The sequence below is a fragment of the Thermobia domestica genome, chromosome 9 (genome assembly GCF_964235325.1).
Source record: "Thermobia domestica chromosome 9, izTheDome1.hap1.1, whole genome shotgun sequence".
Lineage (NCBI taxonomy): Eukaryota > Metazoa > Arthropoda > Insecta > Zygentoma > Lepismatidae > Thermobia > Thermobia domestica.
In genome coordinates, this window is record NC_137462.1 from 59,544,301 (window position 1) to 59,564,541 (window position 20,241).

The 20,241-nt window shown below is 37.1% G+C and overlaps 1 protein-coding gene across 5 annotated transcripts in view; it reads left to right on the forward strand.

The window, feature by feature from the left end:
- Positions 1 to 20,241, forward strand: part of LOC145694679 (uncharacterized) — a 368,626-nt gene that overhangs the window by 216,207 nt on the left and 132,178 nt on the right. For all 5 annotated transcript variants that reach the window (XM_081771180.1, XM_081771178.1, XM_081771179.1 and 2 more), the window contains exons 8-11: positions 3,585 to 3,788; positions 6,970 to 7,029; positions 8,513 to 8,620; positions 11,470 to 11,667. In XM_081771180.1, coding sequence (XP_081627306.1) covers positions 3,585 to 3,788; positions 6,970 to 7,029; positions 8,513 to 8,620; positions 11,470 to 11,667 — 570 coding nt within the window. The remainder of the gene's footprint in view (positions 1 to 3,584; positions 3,789 to 6,969; positions 7,030 to 8,512; positions 8,621 to 11,469; positions 11,668 to 20,241) is intronic.

Consider the following 20,241-nt stretch of genomic DNA (forward strand, 5'->3'; position numbering starts at 1 on the left):
ACCCGGCATATGCCTGGTCTGAATGAGAAAAACCCAGGAAAACCTCAATAGGATAGCTGACCTGAAAAAAAAATGTTACAGTTACACCTTTTCGACCGAGTGTCCATATATTAGGTACCACCTGGCATATGCCTAGTCTGAATTAGAAAAACCCAGGAAAACCTCAATAGGATAGCTGACCTAAAAAAATTGTTACAATTACACCTTTTCGACCGAGTGCCCGCAGCGGGAAAAATATTATGAACAAAATATATAAATCATACATCGTCAATTGCCAAGTAGAACAAAATGCATCTGATTTCGGTGCATATCGTCCGAATTTCGATTCCCGGTTAGGGTACCTACCTAGGATACGAATTTTTTTAAATGTTCGAATTTCACTAAACCCCTGCCTCATTTAGCCTCGGTGCTGAAAAGGAACGCAAAATTCTTATTAGTTAATCAATAAATGAAGTAGGCAAATAAATAGCATTGTAAACGTGGCATAAATTACTACGTAAACATGATCATAAGTACAATAATAACCAGGGTCCGAATTACCGCGGTGGAGGAGAGAAGATTTTCCTCCTTGATCATAATCACATTTTCATTTCCCTCAAAGAAAACAACTGTAGCACTCCGGATGCTTGCTTCCGCCCCTGCTTGCTTCTCCCAGTTAGTTTATTGATACTCGTAAACAGTTATTCTAGTGAAAGACATAGCGAGATAGCCCTATGTCGCTGTCATATAGAGGTGGAATAACATGGCGTTATTACATGGCTTTTTGTCCTTTCATGCAATTTTAGTCTGCTAACAGTATCACGAAAGGAAATATGTAAACTATTGACTTCAGGCCTGTTGATGTATTTATTGATTGATTTTTATTGATTAAATAAATTTCTTATTTATAATTGTTCTAAGATATTAATATTTGTGTGTAAGTGGTAGGAGACAGAAAGCGCCATTGTCTTATTTTGAATCATGCAATTTGATACCAGTGTGTCCTGTTGAGCATCAATTTATTCTCTCCTCAGATGTGTGCCCAGAAATTTTTGTTGGGGGATCCATGTTTGGAGGAGGTTCAATATTACAAGCCACTACGTCACGTCTATGTAGTATGTAGTATTCTGTACCCGATAAGTAATTGTAAAATATTTCTACCTATAATTTTAGAAAATAAAATGATAGAACTAAATTGATTTTATAAGAGAAAAAGTACAGATGAAGTGTAAAATCAAATGTTCATGCTACATCAATCATTTCCCTGTTAATATATATATAATTTTATTTAAAATGTGGACAAATCTATATTAAGTTTTGGGGGTGAGGATCCAGACCCTATGGAATCCCCGCAGGTGCGCCCTTCTTCCTCCCCCCCATGAATGTCAATAGCCTAATTCGCACACTGATAATAACAGTAAAATAGAGATATTCGTATAGGATAATTTCCCTAGACAAAACATTTTAATTTTTGCGAATGACATCATGAGTCATTCTTAAAGGGAAAAAAATCAGCAAGGAAAACACCCATAAGTCCATTCTCCTCGACCGGACTATAGTGTACATTCATTCAGTCTATTTATTTTCACGGAGACCTGCCAAACACATTGAGTTAACTGACTCGTCTTGTTCAACACCCACAGCAAGGTTGCCAAACGCACACAAAAAGTAACAGCAAAAAATACCTTTTGTTATACGTATATGATCATATCTATGTTTGTGTTTTTTATGCGTACCTTACTGTACATGTGTGGTTGACCCACTTAATACCTCATTAAGTTCTCGAAATGACTACGTCAAGAAGAAAAGTAAATTAAAAAAATAACATATTTTTGTGCTTGGTCTCGTTTCCAAATGGACTTCTGCAGTGTTAGGACTTTCTTATGAGTTATTAATATCTGAAATTGTAGTTAAGAAAAGTTAAAAAGCTTAAATATCTTATTACGTTAGATGAACATTGCATATTAATGAATTGATGAAATTCGATGCATAATGAGAAAGCAATTTTCTATAATAAATTAAGCGTTCCAAGAATATACAGGGTGTTTCAAAACAACACCGGCAACATTTGCGAGATGATTCCTGACACCGAGATAAGACAAAAAGTACAGACCAACGTGGGTGCACAAATGCTTCCTTTCGGAGTTTCAGGCTCCCGAAAACGTGAAAAAAATGAACTTTAAAGTTTCATAGCTCCAAAACTATGGGACCTACCGTAGTCGGGTCAAGACTTTACTTAGGAACTAGCATGTGTCCTCTCCAAATATTCATGTTTTCTAATCCTGCGGTACTTCCGCAACAATTTTTATAGAGAAAATTACATGCCCGTAGTCAAACTCGATAAAAATTGTTGCGTGAGTAGGGGAGACCGGGGCACATTTGCCAACTTTTTTTTTAATTGCATGTCTAGTATTTTATCTGAAACCTATTTAGAGGTAAACAGGATATCATTTTCTTCCTTATACCTTTATGAACGAGGCGGAACAGGTATTTTTTTTTTTTCACAAAATGAATATTGATTTTCATTACCAATGGTTAAGTGTAATCATGTGACGTTGGAAAATGTGCCCCGTATGCGCAGCAAGTTGGTCAACCTACTATAACTATACAGTTGCAAGTGTTCCAACTACTTCACATGCTAAAACATAGGTAACAAATCATTGCTTTTACTGAAAACATGCCTTTTGTTTATTGCTTGGACAGTATATAGAAGTGAGATTATGATAGGCCTAATCAACAAGTTAGGAAAAGTCAGCATTGTCTGATTCACAATGAACACAAATAAAAAAAAAAATACATCCCCCTTTGTACAGTTTTCGTGTGCTCAGTTGTTGCATTTTGTGCACCCCAGCCACTTTTCTTTTGCTTGTAAGTTGGAGAAACGTTCAAAGCAATAAATGCACAACCAATCTTCATAATTTTCATCACTCGAATTAAAACTTCTTACACAATAGACTATGTGGTCAATGGGAAGCATGTATTCAGTTTTTTTTATGGCATATTCTAGAAACAAAAAGTGATGAATCAGGATCTGAAAACTGGCACACACACTATATTCACTGGTAATATTAATGGAACTTAGGTATAAAATACGCTTATGTTCTTTTATCCAACCTTTAACCGACATTTCATTGTCAAGTTATGATATCGTTCCAACCGATTTTCTGTGGGCTAAACTCCGAAATGATACATTTGTGCACCCAAATTGGTCTATTTTTCTTCATGTTTTCCTTGTGAGGATTCAAGGGGGAGCGGTGACTCAGTTGTACAGCCCTTACCTCTGGTGCGTTGGGTCCCTAGTTCGACCTCCAGCCAAGTACATCTGTCATAGACAACATTGTGTTCATTGGTTTTCTCGGGATACTCACGTTTTCCTCCTGCTTTATCATTCTATCAATTCTTCCATCGCCATTCACTTGCATTAATCATCATCTCCCTTAACGTAATCGTGGGACGTTAAACTAAAAGATTTCTGAGAGGATTCAATTCACAACCTTTTTCTCGGTGTCTGTACGTACACTTTATGTATAAATAATCAAATCACTTCAAAAAAAAATAATTGCATTCTAATATTAACATTATGTTATCTCTCTCTAATATTTCAGGAAGCACTGTTACCTCCCAAACAACAACCTCTCAGGTTCAAAAGCCAAGGGCTAAACTGAGAGATAGTTTTGTTTTCAAGTCACAAGATGACGCTAGTGATCAGGATCAACCATCTAGTCCTCCGACGGAAGATGCGAAGATAATCAAGGAACGCTCTCATTCTTTGAAGGCAATCATTCAGAAACACGAGAGTTTGACTTCTGGTAAGTAAGCTAAATCCATGGATGTTATAAAACAGAGGATCTGCCCATACAACAAAATCATGAAGCCATACGTCACAGCTTCGCCACACCTACTCTGCCCACTCCACACCACTAAGATCGCAATGTTTCGAGCCAACAATCATGGCGGAAACGAGAGTAGCCAATTAGACTTGCCGGCTCAGAAGATGCTCGGTTGTTTTCTGGTTTCATTGAGTTCATATAATGAAGATACGTATGGGCAGATCCTCTATTTTATAACATCCTTGGCTAATTCAATAAAGGCATTTCAAATTTAGTTCATATTGCATTTCTTATTAGTAAGGGATTTGTATCACACAAAGATACTTTGGTTTAAACCATATTTTATTTTAAAATAGTCGTATATCTTAATTATTGCATAGCTATGTACTTCTTACCGACGCTCAATGTACACTTCACTTCTTTAATTTCTTTTGTCAAAACCATGAATTAAGTAAAGAATCAAAGAATGTAATTGTTGGATTTATTTTTTTTGAAACACCTTCGTCATTTCCTTTCTTCCAACCTTCAAGTTATTCTTTTGTGCTTAATTTCTTCGTTTCTTAATTCATTCTCTTCACAAAAGTTTCTTTAGACCGAAAATTCCTAGCTTCTTCCAGACTCCATGTATTGCTTTCCAGAAGAAATATAGAGTTTTTGTATGATACCCAAACAATATTATTCTGAAATACTGTTATAATTTTACAATTTATATTTATTCGTGCTTTTCTAAAATATTCAATTAATATTTTTTTAAATACAATAATGTATTTTTCACTCGGTAGCCCCAAATGGCTGATCCATAGCCTCAAACTTAGTTACTTCAGTATAGTAGTTACCCTGTAGTTGCTACTATAGTAGTGGCATCTATGCGACATTTGTATCAATTGGTCAGTCTTGCACCAAATAACCACCCTGAATCGTATTTGATGATGGCAATAAAACTGTTTCCTATTACTAGTGTTCAAGTTTCTATGACATAAAAACCGGAAATATTCATAAATGTATGTCTTAAAATGACATTAAAAACTACACAACTTCACACTAGAGAACTTCAGGTATCTCGTAACTTTTCTCAGTGATGCTAGCTTCTCTCAGATAGAAAGTCCTCCCAACAGGGTCGAGCTTAGTGTGTTTGCAGCCTTTAAGCCTAAATAAAGATTCACTTAGGCTAGATTTGATAACACATATTATAAGATAAATGAACACAATCTGCAATAGCACCAATACTACTCTTTAGACAGTCCTAGCCAGGTTATATGCAGCTCACTTACTGCTTGAACTGTAAACAATAATAAGAATTCTCCCCAACTAACCTTCTATCATTATTTTTGCACCAATTCGTAACTAATGCTCGCACCAAGAACATGATAAGTACAGTGAGATTATTTCAGGGGTAGCTGGTAAGAGATCTTCTCTAGGTCATATCTCCTATCATGCCCAATATGGAATGTCAGTATTTTGCAATACCGCTTTCACATCCAATGTATTTTAAGACTCCCCTGGGTGTGGGTGGAATTTTCACCAATATGCAACAAAGAAATTGGACTTCAGGTATCGCTGCAGGGAAGGAGAAAGAGACAGTCACACACTCACGAGGAAACCGATTCAAGTGTGACACGAAATTGTGAACAAGTTTATGCGCAAACGAAGTGTTTTTGTGCACAATTAAACCCATTAGAGGAAAAAAAAAACTCGTTCTCAACCGTTCCGGAGATAAAGAGGAATAAGGGGAAGGCTGGGGCTGGGAAACTTAGGGTTTAGGGCTGCATAATAAGCCCCTGTGATAGTGTGTCCAATTTCCAGGTAGTCAATAAGGAGCACACCCTTCGTATCTCCAAAAATTGTGGCCATAACCTTGCGTGCTGAAGCTTGCACCTTTAACGTACGTGGAGGAGGCGAACTGCTGTGTCGCCACTCCATACTCTGTTTTTTGGACTCGGAATCATAGTGGTGGAGCCACGTCTCATCCACTGTCACAAATCTATCACAGAAGTGTTTCAGGTCTGCGCCCATAACCTCCAAACCAGCCCTTGAACATCGAACTCTGTCTTTCTGATGTTCACAAGATAACATTTTGGGTACCCATCGCGCTGACACCTTTCTGAATCCCAAGTGTTCACGCACAATGGTTTCCACTGAGTCTACAGAGATGTGCATGATGTCTGCTAACTGTTGCACCGTGATATGTCTGTCTGTCTGTGCTATCGTATCATGCACAGCATCAATGTTTTCTGGGGCGCATGCTGTTGTTGGAGGACCAACACCAGGGGCTTTCCCTGCCGCAACGGAAGTCGCGGCACCAGTTCTTTACCACCTGGTAGGAAGGAGCCCCATCACCCTACACACTGATCATATCCTCATGAAACTCCTTTGGGCTTAACCCCTTTTTCTGGAGGTACTTGATGACAGCCCGTTGTTCGGTTTTCTCCATTTTTCAAGCTAGTTGCCACCTCTCACACCTGAAACGACAAAAAAGAATATTAATATAGCAGCTATAGTTCTGAAATTTAGCATATGGGCATCTAAGACATTAGGCTACAATATCCTCCGTCCGCCATCCCAGCTCAAGTATTTTAAATATGCTGGGGACAATAATTATTGAACTTCCCTCGTATATTATTGACAGGAGAAGAGAAACTGGTTGGGACATTGGCTAAGGAGAAACTGTATCATGAGGGACGTGCTAGAGGGTATGGTGGCAGGGAAGAGAGGGAGGGGACGAAGGAAGCTATAATTGATGGCACTATCCAAAACAGAAAAAAATGTACGTGAAGACGAAGACCGTGAAGCATGGAAGCTTTACAGTTGCGGCAAGTGACGTGCCAGTACTGGCAGAATACATATGATTATAATGTCACCTGTCAGCCGTAATAACCTTACCAAACGTTAGGACCCTTGTCTAACACTTTAGGGTAAGATCCTTCTAACACGAAATTTCCCACTTACAGTGAAGTAGGCCACGTATGGCAACAAGAGAAAAACGAAGGTGTATCAGTTCTGACTTTTCTATGTAAAATGTAATGAAATATAGTTATGATACTTGTAAACAGAGAGCATGTTTGTTCTTTCAGGTTGTATATTTGTGATATTGATAACCAACTAACTTTAAGTATGATAAGTGAAAAGAACATTATATTGTTTTTTTTTTTCTCCTTCCTAGATGATGATTATGCTTCAGATAGAGCTTCTCGCCGGACAAATAGCTTGGATACTTACAAATGTAAGTATTAATCTTTTACTATACTGTCAATTAAAACTAATTTTTATGACGATTATTTCAAGGAAGAAAAATGTTAGTTTTAAATTTCTAATAATATATTTAGTATATTAAAAAAAAAATACATTGTATGATAAAAGAGCAAAGCAGAATTTGTTGTTATCTGTTGTCACTCCAATTAATGTATAGCTTCAATTGTTTTGACTCGTTTGTCTTGATTTTTAGTCATGGAGCAATTTACGTTTGAGCAATGAATGTGTGTTATTGTGAATACATTTAATCGAAGTGGCCGACAAGGTCATGTGATCTTATACCCTATGATTTCTTCTTATGTGGTTTGTAAAATCACAAGTGTGTGTCAAGGAACTATGCACTCTTGAGGATCTCAAGCCAGAAATCGTGTGATTGGTATTATCTACCATAGAGTTATGTCGAAAGTATAAATACATACTTACTCAGTAGGAAAAGACATGCCTCATTTTACGGACTATAAAACGCATTTTTTTTTCTTCGAAAAATTGCCCCCAAAAGTCACATGCGTCATATATTCGAAATTAATATAAAAATGTCCTGTGTTTGATTTTAAATTCCCGCAAGTCTTAAAAATAGTAATATATTCGATGCCGCGGGAAACCTGTCTCTATCTGGCAACATTGGATTCAACTGGCAGCAGCAGTGCACCGATGCGACGAACATGAGTTGCGGGGATTCACAAGCTTGCTAGCAGTCTCCCTTCCGCCCCCTTCCCCCCAATCATAAACTCAGAACCGCAGACTAGAATATACAGACTGTAAACTACGAAAAACTGGAAACAAGGCAACTGTAGCGCCTCTAATATGCGACAACGGAACTAACCCGTCGATATGTTAATCGACAACCCATGACGTCACGCTCGAAAACCGATGGCAGCGCCAACCCACTTACTACGAAATATCGTTCCCCACCAAACGTTGATTGGCTCTTTCGCCGTGCAGACGATACAAACTAATTTCAATAGCGCATATAGAGAGTGGCTCGTCTAGGGTATTTAAAAAAAAAAAAAAAAACTTAAAAATTAAGGCGCGTCTCATAGTTCGTAAAATACGGGCTGTATATAGCATGTATATATAAAATACAGGGCATTCCAAAAATCTCTAAACAGCAGTGCGAGTTCAATTAAATCCTTTTAAAAATAAAGAAACACACATAATCTACAATTAACCTATTTCATCGCACTTTCTGATAGGAGGTTAAATTTGAGGTAAACAAAACAGTGTTGCAAACCTTTGCATAAAATATTGTATGTGTTTTTGAATATGTCACGAATCAGGTGTATAGATACTTTCCGAACACCCTGTATAACTATTTTCGTTAAGTTTTTCCTATTTTTTTCTTTTAATTTTCTAATTTAATGCCCTGTATGGAACACCCTTACTTTGTATTGTTTTTAAAGTAACCCACTAACATTAATTCTTTAATTGAAAATTATATTTTATCTTATTTTCAGTGGATGGCGTGGAGAGTCCTAGTAAATCTGTGACAGCTCTGAGGTCAGCTTTCCAAAACAGAACTCAGGAGAGCTTCAGCAGCAGCACGGAGAGCAGACACAGCACAGGTAAAAGCAATGGAATACACATTTAACTACAGCATTAATTAAAATATGTCTTTACAGCACATTGATAAAATACCAGTGGAAGCAAGGGTAGACAGATTTGGAGAGGGTGAAGTACCCTTCCTAATATGTCTGGATGAAACCTTGTAAATCAATATCTATCTGACTGGAACCATATTTTCAATGATGGTAATGACTTCTCTGGAGTGCAAGAGAATCAGCTTGAGGGACAGTGATGAAAGTTTAAAATGCAGTTAAGCAAAGAACTAGATCCAACAGTTTAGAAAGAATTGAAATAAATCAATTCCTGAAATTAAACCAAACTTGCTGTCATTATACTCGGCATCTGTACTTTAAATGTAGCTTCTTGTTCCCGCTGTCATCACGATCCAATAAACGAAAAGTCGCATCATGTGGGCTATTGATACCTCTTACGAAGGTTTTCCTTTATTGCAGATTCTTTGGGTATCAATCAATAACTTCTATCCCACTTTTCGGTTATACAGTTTGTTGTTGTATCTGTCTAAGGGAATGAATCAATTATCATCTTAGTTTATGGAAGTCCAAATTCATTGTTCTCACATTTACCTGTATACACGTGTACAACGTGTGCAACACCGGAAGTCGTCTTCTGCTTTCAATTGAGTCCAGCGTGGGCATTGTCTTTCACATAACCTATAATGTAATAGAAGATTATGACATATTAGCGTCAAGCCGTTTGGATAAGGTATTTCACTTACATTGGTCGCCCAGTTCAACTTGGTATGTCATAGTGTTGTCACTTGAAGGGAATTTCTGTACAAAATGTGGTAAAGAGGTACGTTTTCTTTAAAATTACAATAACTGAAAATACACGAGTGTTCTTTTTATAGAAAGTTGAGTGTTTGTATGTAGGTATGTTCCAAATGCAAATTCACACCGTTGAGGCAATTAAAATGAATTTTCAAACATAGTATCTACCTTGAGTTGGGCCGTAGGCAATTGAGAATTTGTTAAAATGTGTATCCTAAGGGAACAGGTTCAAACTTTATGCCAAAAATAGACAATCTCAGGAAAACCTTAACTTCAGGGAGATAAAACTAGATACAAACTCCTCATTAAAAATAATTTGACATATGAAGACCACAGGGGAAAAAGGAGGCAAATCAGTTTCTTATAATTTTCCACAATTGCACTGTTTTCCACTCACTTACCTACTTCTTCACCTGTAGGCAAACTCTTTAACATTAAATTTCTTAGTGGCTAACCTTCTTCTTACTGTGGGTTTTAGTTCATGTAAACTACACCTTTCAGGCTGCATTATTCTGCTGTTAACTCATTTTCGTCCATTTCTTGACTTACCTCTTTTACCCCTGAGGTCTTTTATGTCTCGGCGCTTTCGAAAATTTCACTTTTATGGAGGAAAGAGGTGCAAGGAAGCAGGGCCGTGCCGTGTAAAATCAGCACCCGGGGCGAGAGTATACGACGGCACCCCATACATATATTCCAAGCAATTTTTCCTATCTTTTTTCCTTTTTTCTCCCGAATTTTTTGCCCCCTTAGTTCGTCGCCCGGGGCAATTGCCCCGCTCGCCCCCCCCACGGCACGGCCCTGCAAGGAAGTTATATGAACTGCCGCATAAAACAGCTACAACTTATATTTCACTTGAGCAACGTCGGTATTACCTAATTACCAATAATATGAGTAGGTTATCTGAGTATTTCAAATTGTTAAGAACCCATCCAAATATGGGTATTTATATACATACTACATATTATTATTAATATTTGCAGTAGTTTGAGGGCGCATCATGTAGCAGGCACCCCCCATATATATACTCAGTATCTTTTTTAGCCAAGTGTTTTAAATTGACCACAAGGAGGCGGGTGAGGGTAGAGTTACATCGAAGTTGCACCACCCGGTGTGACGTAATGTCACGTGATATTATTATGGGGGTCAAGGTAGAACAAAAGGAGCCCTTCCGGGCTTCTAACACCCTTCGCTCGCTCAGCTGTGTTTCGTAACGTAAGTGAATAACTTTTTATGCATTAGCCTCTATGTATTACGTAAAGGGAAAATGAGTATTATCTTTATCCTATTTTAATGATAAAAGTGTTATTAAAATAATAAAAAAAAAACTTTCTTTGGGCCTGGTTTGAACCTACGTTAAGTGCAATTTTCATTACTAGTCAGTGCGCTAGCACGCTCGGTTACGAGGCTTAATAGCAATTGGTGTTTGACTTGTGCTATATGTATGCCACGTGAAGAGAAACCGATAACTTCAACCAATCAAAGCCGTGTATTTAGCTCCTATGGCTAGGGTCGAGCGTGATTGAAATACAGGGTGGGCCAAAAGTAGGTATACAGTACCGTACTGATCAGCTCATTGCATTTTATATCATTTGTTATTGTTATCCATCAGGTAGACTGAGTTTCTTTATTATTTGTTCTTAATGAGTTTTAAATTATATCTTAATCTCTGAAGAGCCGAAGCAAATAAACCCATAAGCTAGAATGTTATAATTGATCAATGCAGGGGTATATACCTACTTTTGGGCCACCCTGTATATGCGTAGCAGGCATGGCAAATAAGCGTTGTTTGGGTAGAGTATCTCGTAAAGCTTTTTGGAAAGAACCTTTTGGTAGTTCAAAAAAATGAGGAGGATATTATAGTTGATTCAAAGGAAAAGAAGGTAACAATAACCCTATTTCAATATATGTGTGGTGTCTTTTCTTTCTGCGGGGATGAACTTCGTTTTCCTTTGGCATAGAGAGCGAGTGAGTGAGTTAGTACTTTTATGAGATACCGTATGAGCATTCTCCTTCCTAGTAATTAATTTGAATGCAAGACGTTATTTTTCCTGTTTTTTCAGATGGCATTCCCGAGAGTGAATCATTAGCGTCGCTAGCTGCTATCAGAAGGTCGGGCATCTTAAAGTCATCTCAAGATGAAGGTGTGACCAATCACGTGAGGACGCAGTCAGTGACGACCGAGACGCGAGTTTCATCTTCACGAAGAGGTCACGAACCAGAAGTCAGTAGCATGTCTGTTAAGCGTGATGTCATCAGAGGTAAGGAGCAGGACAACATAATCCATTTTATGCATTTCCCGTAGTTTTTTTTTTTTTCTTTCAGAGATTGAATTTTCTCGTTTATTCTGTTATAGGTCTAGTTACGGTAGCTTTTAATTATTATTATTATTATTGACAACGAAAATTTGAACGTAAAATCTGAGCTTTAATACTTCAAGGTTTATTAGTGATCAACGCAATTAGTATTTTTTTTTCTTTGCGGTTTATGCAACACCGATGTTTAGCATGCTCTTCTTTACCCTCTTCTTCATTAACTTTTTTTTTTTTTTTGTGTGTGTGTGTATCTATGTGTGTAATATGTGACAATACGTCAGTTCAGTTTTAACCCTAAGAGGCCGACCATGTTTTTTTCCTCAAATTGCAATGCGTTTCCAAAATATCATTTCTTCTCATAGAATATCGTTACTCTATTGCAAGTCATGGGTTGATGCATAAGTTCGTGCGGTTCTTATATTTTATTTTAATTCTGCTGTTTTGTTAATTCAAATACAAATACAACATAGACATAACATTAACATATTCTACGAGTGTAACAATACATTGCATACATTTTACTGTCACTTACATTAAGTCACAATCACTCAGTGATGTATTTACCTCCTCTTTCTATGACCTTCTGCCAACGTTCAGGTAGCAGTTCAATGCCTCGCCAGTAGAACTGTTTTGGTTTTGACGAAGAAATCTGTTAGCCATTGGTTAAGAGAAGCCTTTCTGTGCTGTTCTTTCAGCAATTGCTTCATTCCCGTACACTGCACAAATTGTTCTCTCAGCTTCTGCTGTACTGGATCCATGCGGCCTTGCTTAAACTCGAAGAGTAAAATGTAGCGGAAATGATCACTTTTCTCAACTTGACATTCCATATTAGTTTGTCTGAAATATATACAATAATACGTTCACAATCAAGAAAACCTATGTGTCACAACACACAAACTCCAAACTACGGTAAAACAACGGGATAACGATAAACAATCGCTTCACGTCGCATTGTTGACAACCCGAAAGAAAACCGCACGAACTTATGCATCGACCCAATACCACAATTTCATACATTAAGGGACCAAATACCCTATTTTTAAAGGGACTGTACCTATTTTTTTTTTCGAAAATCGTCCGGTGTCCCAAAAATGCGAAAAAGGGGCGCAAAATGTCCCTTTTCTAAAAAGAAGCATCCCGTTTTTTTCAGGATCTAGACATGTAGCTAGTATGATTTTTTACGTATTCTTAAACCTCATTGTTGAGTATTCGTTTGGAAAGATTTCGAAATTTTGTCAATGATTTCACACTTTTTGAATCTGATGAATCCGTAGTAAACTCCATGTTTCTGGATTCGATAACCTTCTGGAGGTCAATAATCGAAGATTGCGCGCAGATATAATAGGTAATTAATTGTCCACTTTGCTTTTATTTTAGTTGAACGTTCCACAATTATGCATGGAATCTAAGGAAAACTGTGATGAATGAGATGCATTATAATTGTGGACTGGAAACAGTGGAAGGAAACGGAAGAATCCCGAAAAACCCACGGACACTGTATGGGTTATCAAATTTAGCCAGTATGCTGAGTGCCCTTTCTTTTTTAAATCTGGTCACCCTATAGTACACGAGATGTTACGCTTATGTGATTGCCACTTTAAGAAGAGAATAACTATACAGAAGTATTGAATTGTAATTTTAAAAGATAATATGGCGTTTCAGATTCACTTATTTCAAACTTTAAAAAAAAAAAAAAAAAAGCTAAACACGTAGTGCAAAAGCATTTAGGGAACCAGGACCTACCAGCTAACTTAAGGCACTCATATATTTGGAGTGATGTGTATTTAGCACAGCACCTTCTTCGCCATTTATGCTAGCTTTTTAGGCCGGAGCTTGCTACTTCTTTCAAGTAGCTTCCCCAATTGCCCTCACGATACTGGGTGGACACCGCAATAACACAATGTGATGAGTACGAACTGTCATTCCATCTTTCCTCTGATTTGACCCTGCACTGCTTGATTTAGCTGATCTCAGAAGAAGCATTTTTTTTTCATAATGTCTTATTCAAACGGGGCGGGGTCAAACCGGAACCTCCCTTGCGTACGCCACTGTACCTGGTACACTTTCAGTAGTCAGATATTTAAATCTTTCAATTTGAAAGAATTGCTTTACCGGTTAATGTTCTGCTTCGTTGTCATGAGGTACCGATTTCAGATCCCGCGGGTAGTCATTCTACATGTTTTGTTCTTCAAGATCATTCGAATTACTGTGCTATCTTTAAATATACGATCAGTCAATATTACTACGAAAGCTTTGCTTAACTGTGATAATCGTATTTCTAGCCTATTCCTCATCACAATTTTCTTAATTCCTTCTGGTACATCGAACCTGCACTCCCCAGTTCCTTCTCGCTAGTGGGTTGGTTCCTTCTGCACACCTACACTCATTTATGTTATATATCTCAAGCATATTATCACAAAAATGGCATAAAATGCTTTTAGATTATAAAACAGTATTGCAGTATTTATATTTTAAATGCATTTGCAATGCATTATAATATTTGGAATCGAACCAAGATCACCCGCGCCAGTAGACCAGGGGTGAAGACTCCATATGGGGAGTCATGGTCACCCGAAGGGGAGGACATGATAGAGCCCGAGCCCCCCCTCCCCCGACTCACGGAAATGTATTAAATTTCTTATGATCTTCTTAATACAAATATATTTATATATAAAAACAAACGTAATATAGCAACCAGGGATTTGAGCGCCACTCTAGAAAATTTTCTTCGGGCGCTCATGTGTGGAGTTGTTCAGTTTTCCACCAACTCTTCCATGATCACTCACTTGCCTTAAGAATCTTCATCCCGGCGAAATTAAAATACCGCTAATTTTACAGTAATTATATGATATCTTCAAATAGATAAAAGTTAATTGAAATATGGAACAAGAGCGCCCTAGACAATAATATTTTGCGTGAGGTACCGTTATCACAAGTCACCTAGTTGCTTTCCGTTTTCAGCTGTTTGGAAACGCGAAAATAAATGCCGATTTTCAAAATGGCTCGAAATCGAAAGCAGATAAGTGAGTCGTGATAACACTATCTTATGTAAAATAATATTGTCTAGGGCGCTCTTGTTCCATAATTCGATTATCTTTTATCTATTTGAAGATATCACATAATTACTGTAAAATTAGCGGTATTTTAATTTTGCCGGGATGAAGACTCTTAATCATACGTTATCCTTAGCCTAAAGGACATAATTGTGGGAAGTTAATCTGAAAGATTTCTTTTTCGGGGGAACGAAATATCTCTTTTTATACGATAATGATTTGGTGTAATGCATCTTAAATATAATTACTTTGTCATATATATATATATATATTTGAATCTTAAACTACTGTCTGTGGACAGTGAGGTTGGCATCTTGCTAGACGTATGTTGATATAAATTGGATGGATTTATACATTTGTGTCTGTGTTTCTTGTAGGCGAGTGCGCATCTCGTGCCGTGCGTATGTGTTTTTGTTTATTTGTGTGCAGTGAAATTTAGAACCACTTGTTCGTGAACCCAAAACCGTGAACTGCCGTCTCCCACCTCCTTGGTTCGTTGTTCCCCGGGAGCGAAGCAAAAAACTCATTCCATTCCTATTCTCACTGATAGAGGTCAAATTTTCTTTTGCCTCGTGGCCACGCTCCAGTGCTGCCATCTGGTTGCGTTTAAATTATCTCTCGTTCGAGTTCATCGTTTGATTGTTTGTACATTTAAGCTTCTTTTCTTTTCTTTCTGCCGTTATTGTAAATTATTTTATAGCTACAGCTTAAGTCACATCACGCACAGCTTCTTAAAAGAAACAGTACAATATTATAAAGCGCATGACACAATGAATTCAAATTAAAGTACCTAAAAGGGGATTGCCACGTTCGAAGAACTTGTAGCAATCATTAAAAAAAAAGAAAAAAAAAAAAAAAAAAAACCTTGAAACCTTACCATATCTCACTGTGTTCACATAATCTTGAAAGGATCATAAAACATTTTTTCCATCTTGCAAGGAGTTGAACATTGTGCAACTTTCTGGGACGTCTTGCTTGCTACCTGCTATCGCCCTCCCGCTGACATAAAGAAAAAAACAGTTTCGCCGCTTCCGAAACAATGGATTCTTTTTGACAGGGAGGGGGAGTGCGCCAAAATAACGTTTTTATGACAAAGTTCACTGTTTGTCCACTAGAGTCCAGTGCTGCATAGGTGGGAATACCTTTCTTGCTTTCAAGAAGTTGTAATATAGGCCTATACACAGTAAATAGAAAGATTGGGTTTCAAGATTTTTTTTAATGACAGCTACAAGTTCTTGTAAAGTGACAAGGCCTTTTAAGGTATGAAAAAGCAGTTTAAAAAAATGCTATTGTTTTTTAACTGAAAAAAATTCACTGGATATCCTTTTTGTGTTTACAAAACATCTTCAGGACACGTAAAATAAAACGCTGGATAAGAGTGATTTCAGTTTTAGGAATTCAAAATTATAATACTGGTGTGTATGACGTTTTTAGGCCTGTCACATATGAGGGATGACGTTCATCGCCGAACACACTACCCAGGGAATAGGGGAAAGAAAGAAAGGAATGGGGAAGGAAGAAAACAACCTGGGACCTTCGCATTTGCCTGGTATGAATGAGGAAAACCCAGGAAAATCTCATTCAAGATGACTGGGCGAAAAGGCTTTCCGACTGATTGTTCCCACCGGGAATCGAAACCAGGACCATTGGCACCAAAGGCGAGAGCTTTAGCGACTACGATACGCAGGCGACCAGGATGTTTTGTAAATGAATTTTTTTCATTTTTACATCTCATGACTATGCCCTTTTAGGCGAAGGGAGACGGATGATTAAGGCAAGTGAATGATGATGGAAAAATTTTGTGGAATGAAAAAGTGGAAGGAAATGAAACTATTAAGAAAATCCATGGACACAATGTCGTCCACTACAAACTTACTCGGCCGGGTATCGAACCAAGGTCTAGCACTGAGCCATCATTCCTTCCAATGTCCATACGACATCCAGAGTCAGGAACGTACGCAGGGGGTGGGTCCTGGGGGTCCGGACCTCCCCCGAAATTTTGACTTCTGTGTAAATTTAGCCTAATTTTAGGGGCAGTTTTAGGAATTTTAATATAAAATACTCTCATATGGAATTTGAACCCCTCCCGAAATAAATTTCTGCGTACGCTACTGTCCGGAGTATTATTTGAACTTACAATGAATGACCTAGTTTTGATATATATGAATTACAGGAGTATACGGTGGCTCAGTGGCACATCGTTCATCTTTGGTACTAGAGGTCCCAGATTCAATTTTAAATCAAATGAGTTTGTGGCGGCATCATTGTGAGTTTTCTCATATTTTTTCCCGGTTTCCTTCGATATTCTCATTCCACTATTTCTTTCATAATTGTTCACTTGGATTAATTATCCGTCCCGTTTAGCCTACAGGGCATAACCGTGGGACTTAAACTGAAAGATATAAGTCCTCATACGAACTTGGTTAGTATACTCATAAGAGAAATGTTGATTTTTTTTAAATGAACAAAATTGTTTTTAAGTGTTTTCTCTGTTACTGTACAATGTTCTCATACAACCGGTGATAGATATATGAGAAGGATAGACGGCTCGACTAAGTGCTAGGAAAAAAATTGAGTGTTTAAAATGTGGTCATGGAGAAAAATGAAGAAAATTATTGGATGGCACGAATATCCAATTTGGAACTGTTTAGAGAAAGTTGGTAAAAACAGCAAGCCTGAAGATAGAAACTAGTCAGGACATTATTGATTGAGATTAGTTAAGACATTATTTGAAAAGGAATTGTCTTATTATGGATGTGATAAAAGGTTAGGGAGGGAGCGGAAGAAGAAAACTTATGATTCATGGACGATATTATGGGGGGAATTCTTACGTCGAAACTAAGACATTGGTACCGCAATGACCTATCATTCATGACAAAATTTAATGATCATTATAATAATTATTATGACATGATGTCAAAGTAGTGTTGATATGTAGTTTGGTGACTGCACCTTGTACAATATTTCTATTTTATAAATTTTACTAGTTGAACCTGCGTCAACTACGTAGCGCATCATTCTGATATGAACATTAATCTCTTTCCCATTTCCTCTCTTTAAATCCATATTCGAATGCGCCTCATTGCTCTACAGACCTTTAAAGTTTCCAGGGGCCGCGGTGGCTCAGTGGCAGAGCGTGGGGTTCCGGGTTCGATCCCAGTTCCTGTCAAGTGAATTTTGTGGTGGACAAACACCGTGTGCTTGAGTTTCCTCGGTGTTCTCCCATTTCCTCCCACTTTCTTCATTCTACCATTTCATTCATTTCTCATAATCACCGTCTCCTTTAGCCTAGCCAGCATAACCGTGGGAGGTAACACTCAAATATTTCTCTTTTCTTTAAGTTGCCAGGATGGAGTAGATTTTGCCATTCAAATTAAAGGAAAACGCCTGCAATATCCGTCAACCCGCTATACGGTATTCTTCTTCTGGTTGCCTAACCCAAATCAAAGTTAGCAACGCCTTAGTGACAATGTTAATATTACGGGCTTAAAAGACCCCTAAAACGTTGAATAGAAAAATAACGGCACTTAAAAAAAAATAACAATAAAATTGAATCAATGGAAACTGGCAAATGTATATACAAAATTTGGAATCGACCGGCGAAGGCATCACGTTTCTAGAACTTGTGATTTCCGACGTCTCATTGTCAAAAGGAATTGGCTCTAAACGTATGAACGTTGCATTTTTAATATACATACTAGCTGAACCTGCACTATTTACACAGCGTACAGTTCTAATATAAGCGTGTCTCCTTCCCATTTCTCACTATATATCTGTTCAGGTTCCTTTACAGACACAATTAAAAGACAAGAAGACTCTCAAAGGGAATGAATTGCTACAAACATATAAATGTAGTATTTTAATATATAGAATGTTGGGATGAGTTTGTGGCAAACTTGGTGTAATAGATGATACCAAATGTAAATATTTTTTTGTTACAATTCCATATCAGAGTACGCTTCATTGTGGATCTACAACCCTTCGAAGTTGCCAGTTTTCAATGGGTTTTGCCACTCAGATTAAAACAAAACGCCTAAATGTCCATCAACCCTCTATACGTAGCTCCTCTACTGGTTGCCTTTCACCAGGGTATCAATCTTAACGTCCTAGTGTCAATATTAAACTAATAGGGTCAAAACGACGCCTAAAATGTGGAATAAGAAAATAAAGACAAGTTTTTTTTTTTTGAAAATTTGAATGAGAACTGTCAAATCTACACAAAATTTGGAATCCATCAGCGAAAACGGCACGTTTCTAGCATTTTTGGTTTCCGAGATCTCATCTCATTGAAAAGATTGGCCACAAACATATAAACTTTTCTTGACCACAAACATATAAACCTAACATTTTAATATATAGATTCTTAATGTTTCACTCATAGATAATCAACAAGCTATTTTGTAAAGTAGCGTTTCTCAAGCTGAAGTTCATGAAGCATACGTGGTCTTTGAGATATGCTCTTGCGGTCCTATTAGATTGAACCCTAGAACAAAAAAAGAAAGAAATAGGGGGAAAAAAAATAAAATCCAATGTATTGTGTATCATACACTATAGCTGAAAATCTTAAACAGGTATAGCTTATTTTGTATATAAATAATAGTTTATAGGATTTAATAAAGTAAAAAAAAATATACAAATTGTATAGCTTATATATCTGTATTATTATAAAATATTCAGTAGTCATAATAATATTTTTATATATCCTCAAAATATTTTTCAAAAATAATAAATTTGATTTCAAGTGGGGCCAAGAGTTGGGTAATAGGTAGAACATTCTAATAAAAACGGTCCCCACGTGAGAAACGCTGTTCTAAAACAAATAGCCTACCATCATTAAAAAAAATAGTATGAAAATTTCGATACATGCAATGTGATTTTATACTGAGCGTTGGTTGAAGATTAGCGTGCTTTTCCAGCAGAGATGCTACATGAGACGTGGATCTATAGTTTAAAATGACATTCGAACCACTGAATGAGTTCAAATTTTAAGACTGTCCCACCGGAAATCGATTCCCGATCTCTGTACACCGAAGGGGCGCGCGTTAGCTACTCGACCAACCTGGAGGACCATGGTGGAATTTTGACAAAATGTAAGATATTCTTAAACAATCTTGCATTTTTTTATCTCGTATTCTTATCATAATGCTATACCTGATTTTTTTGCAATTAATAATAATAATAATAATAATAATAATAATAATAATAATAATAATAATAATAATAATAATAATAATAATAATAATAATAGTACATCAGCAATATGGAAAATATCTCTGTTTCTCTATAATTTTATTCTGAGGATTTTTCGTACTGTTCATAAAAAAAGAATGTGGCTGACCTAGCCGGTCGTCGAACTCTGTTCTCCTACAACGTAGCATGAATTTTCACGTGATGGAAGTGCATAAAGAAGCTTAAAATAAGTTTGTGATTTTCTTTTGAGTTTTCTCAGTGAGATGGCAACGTGGAC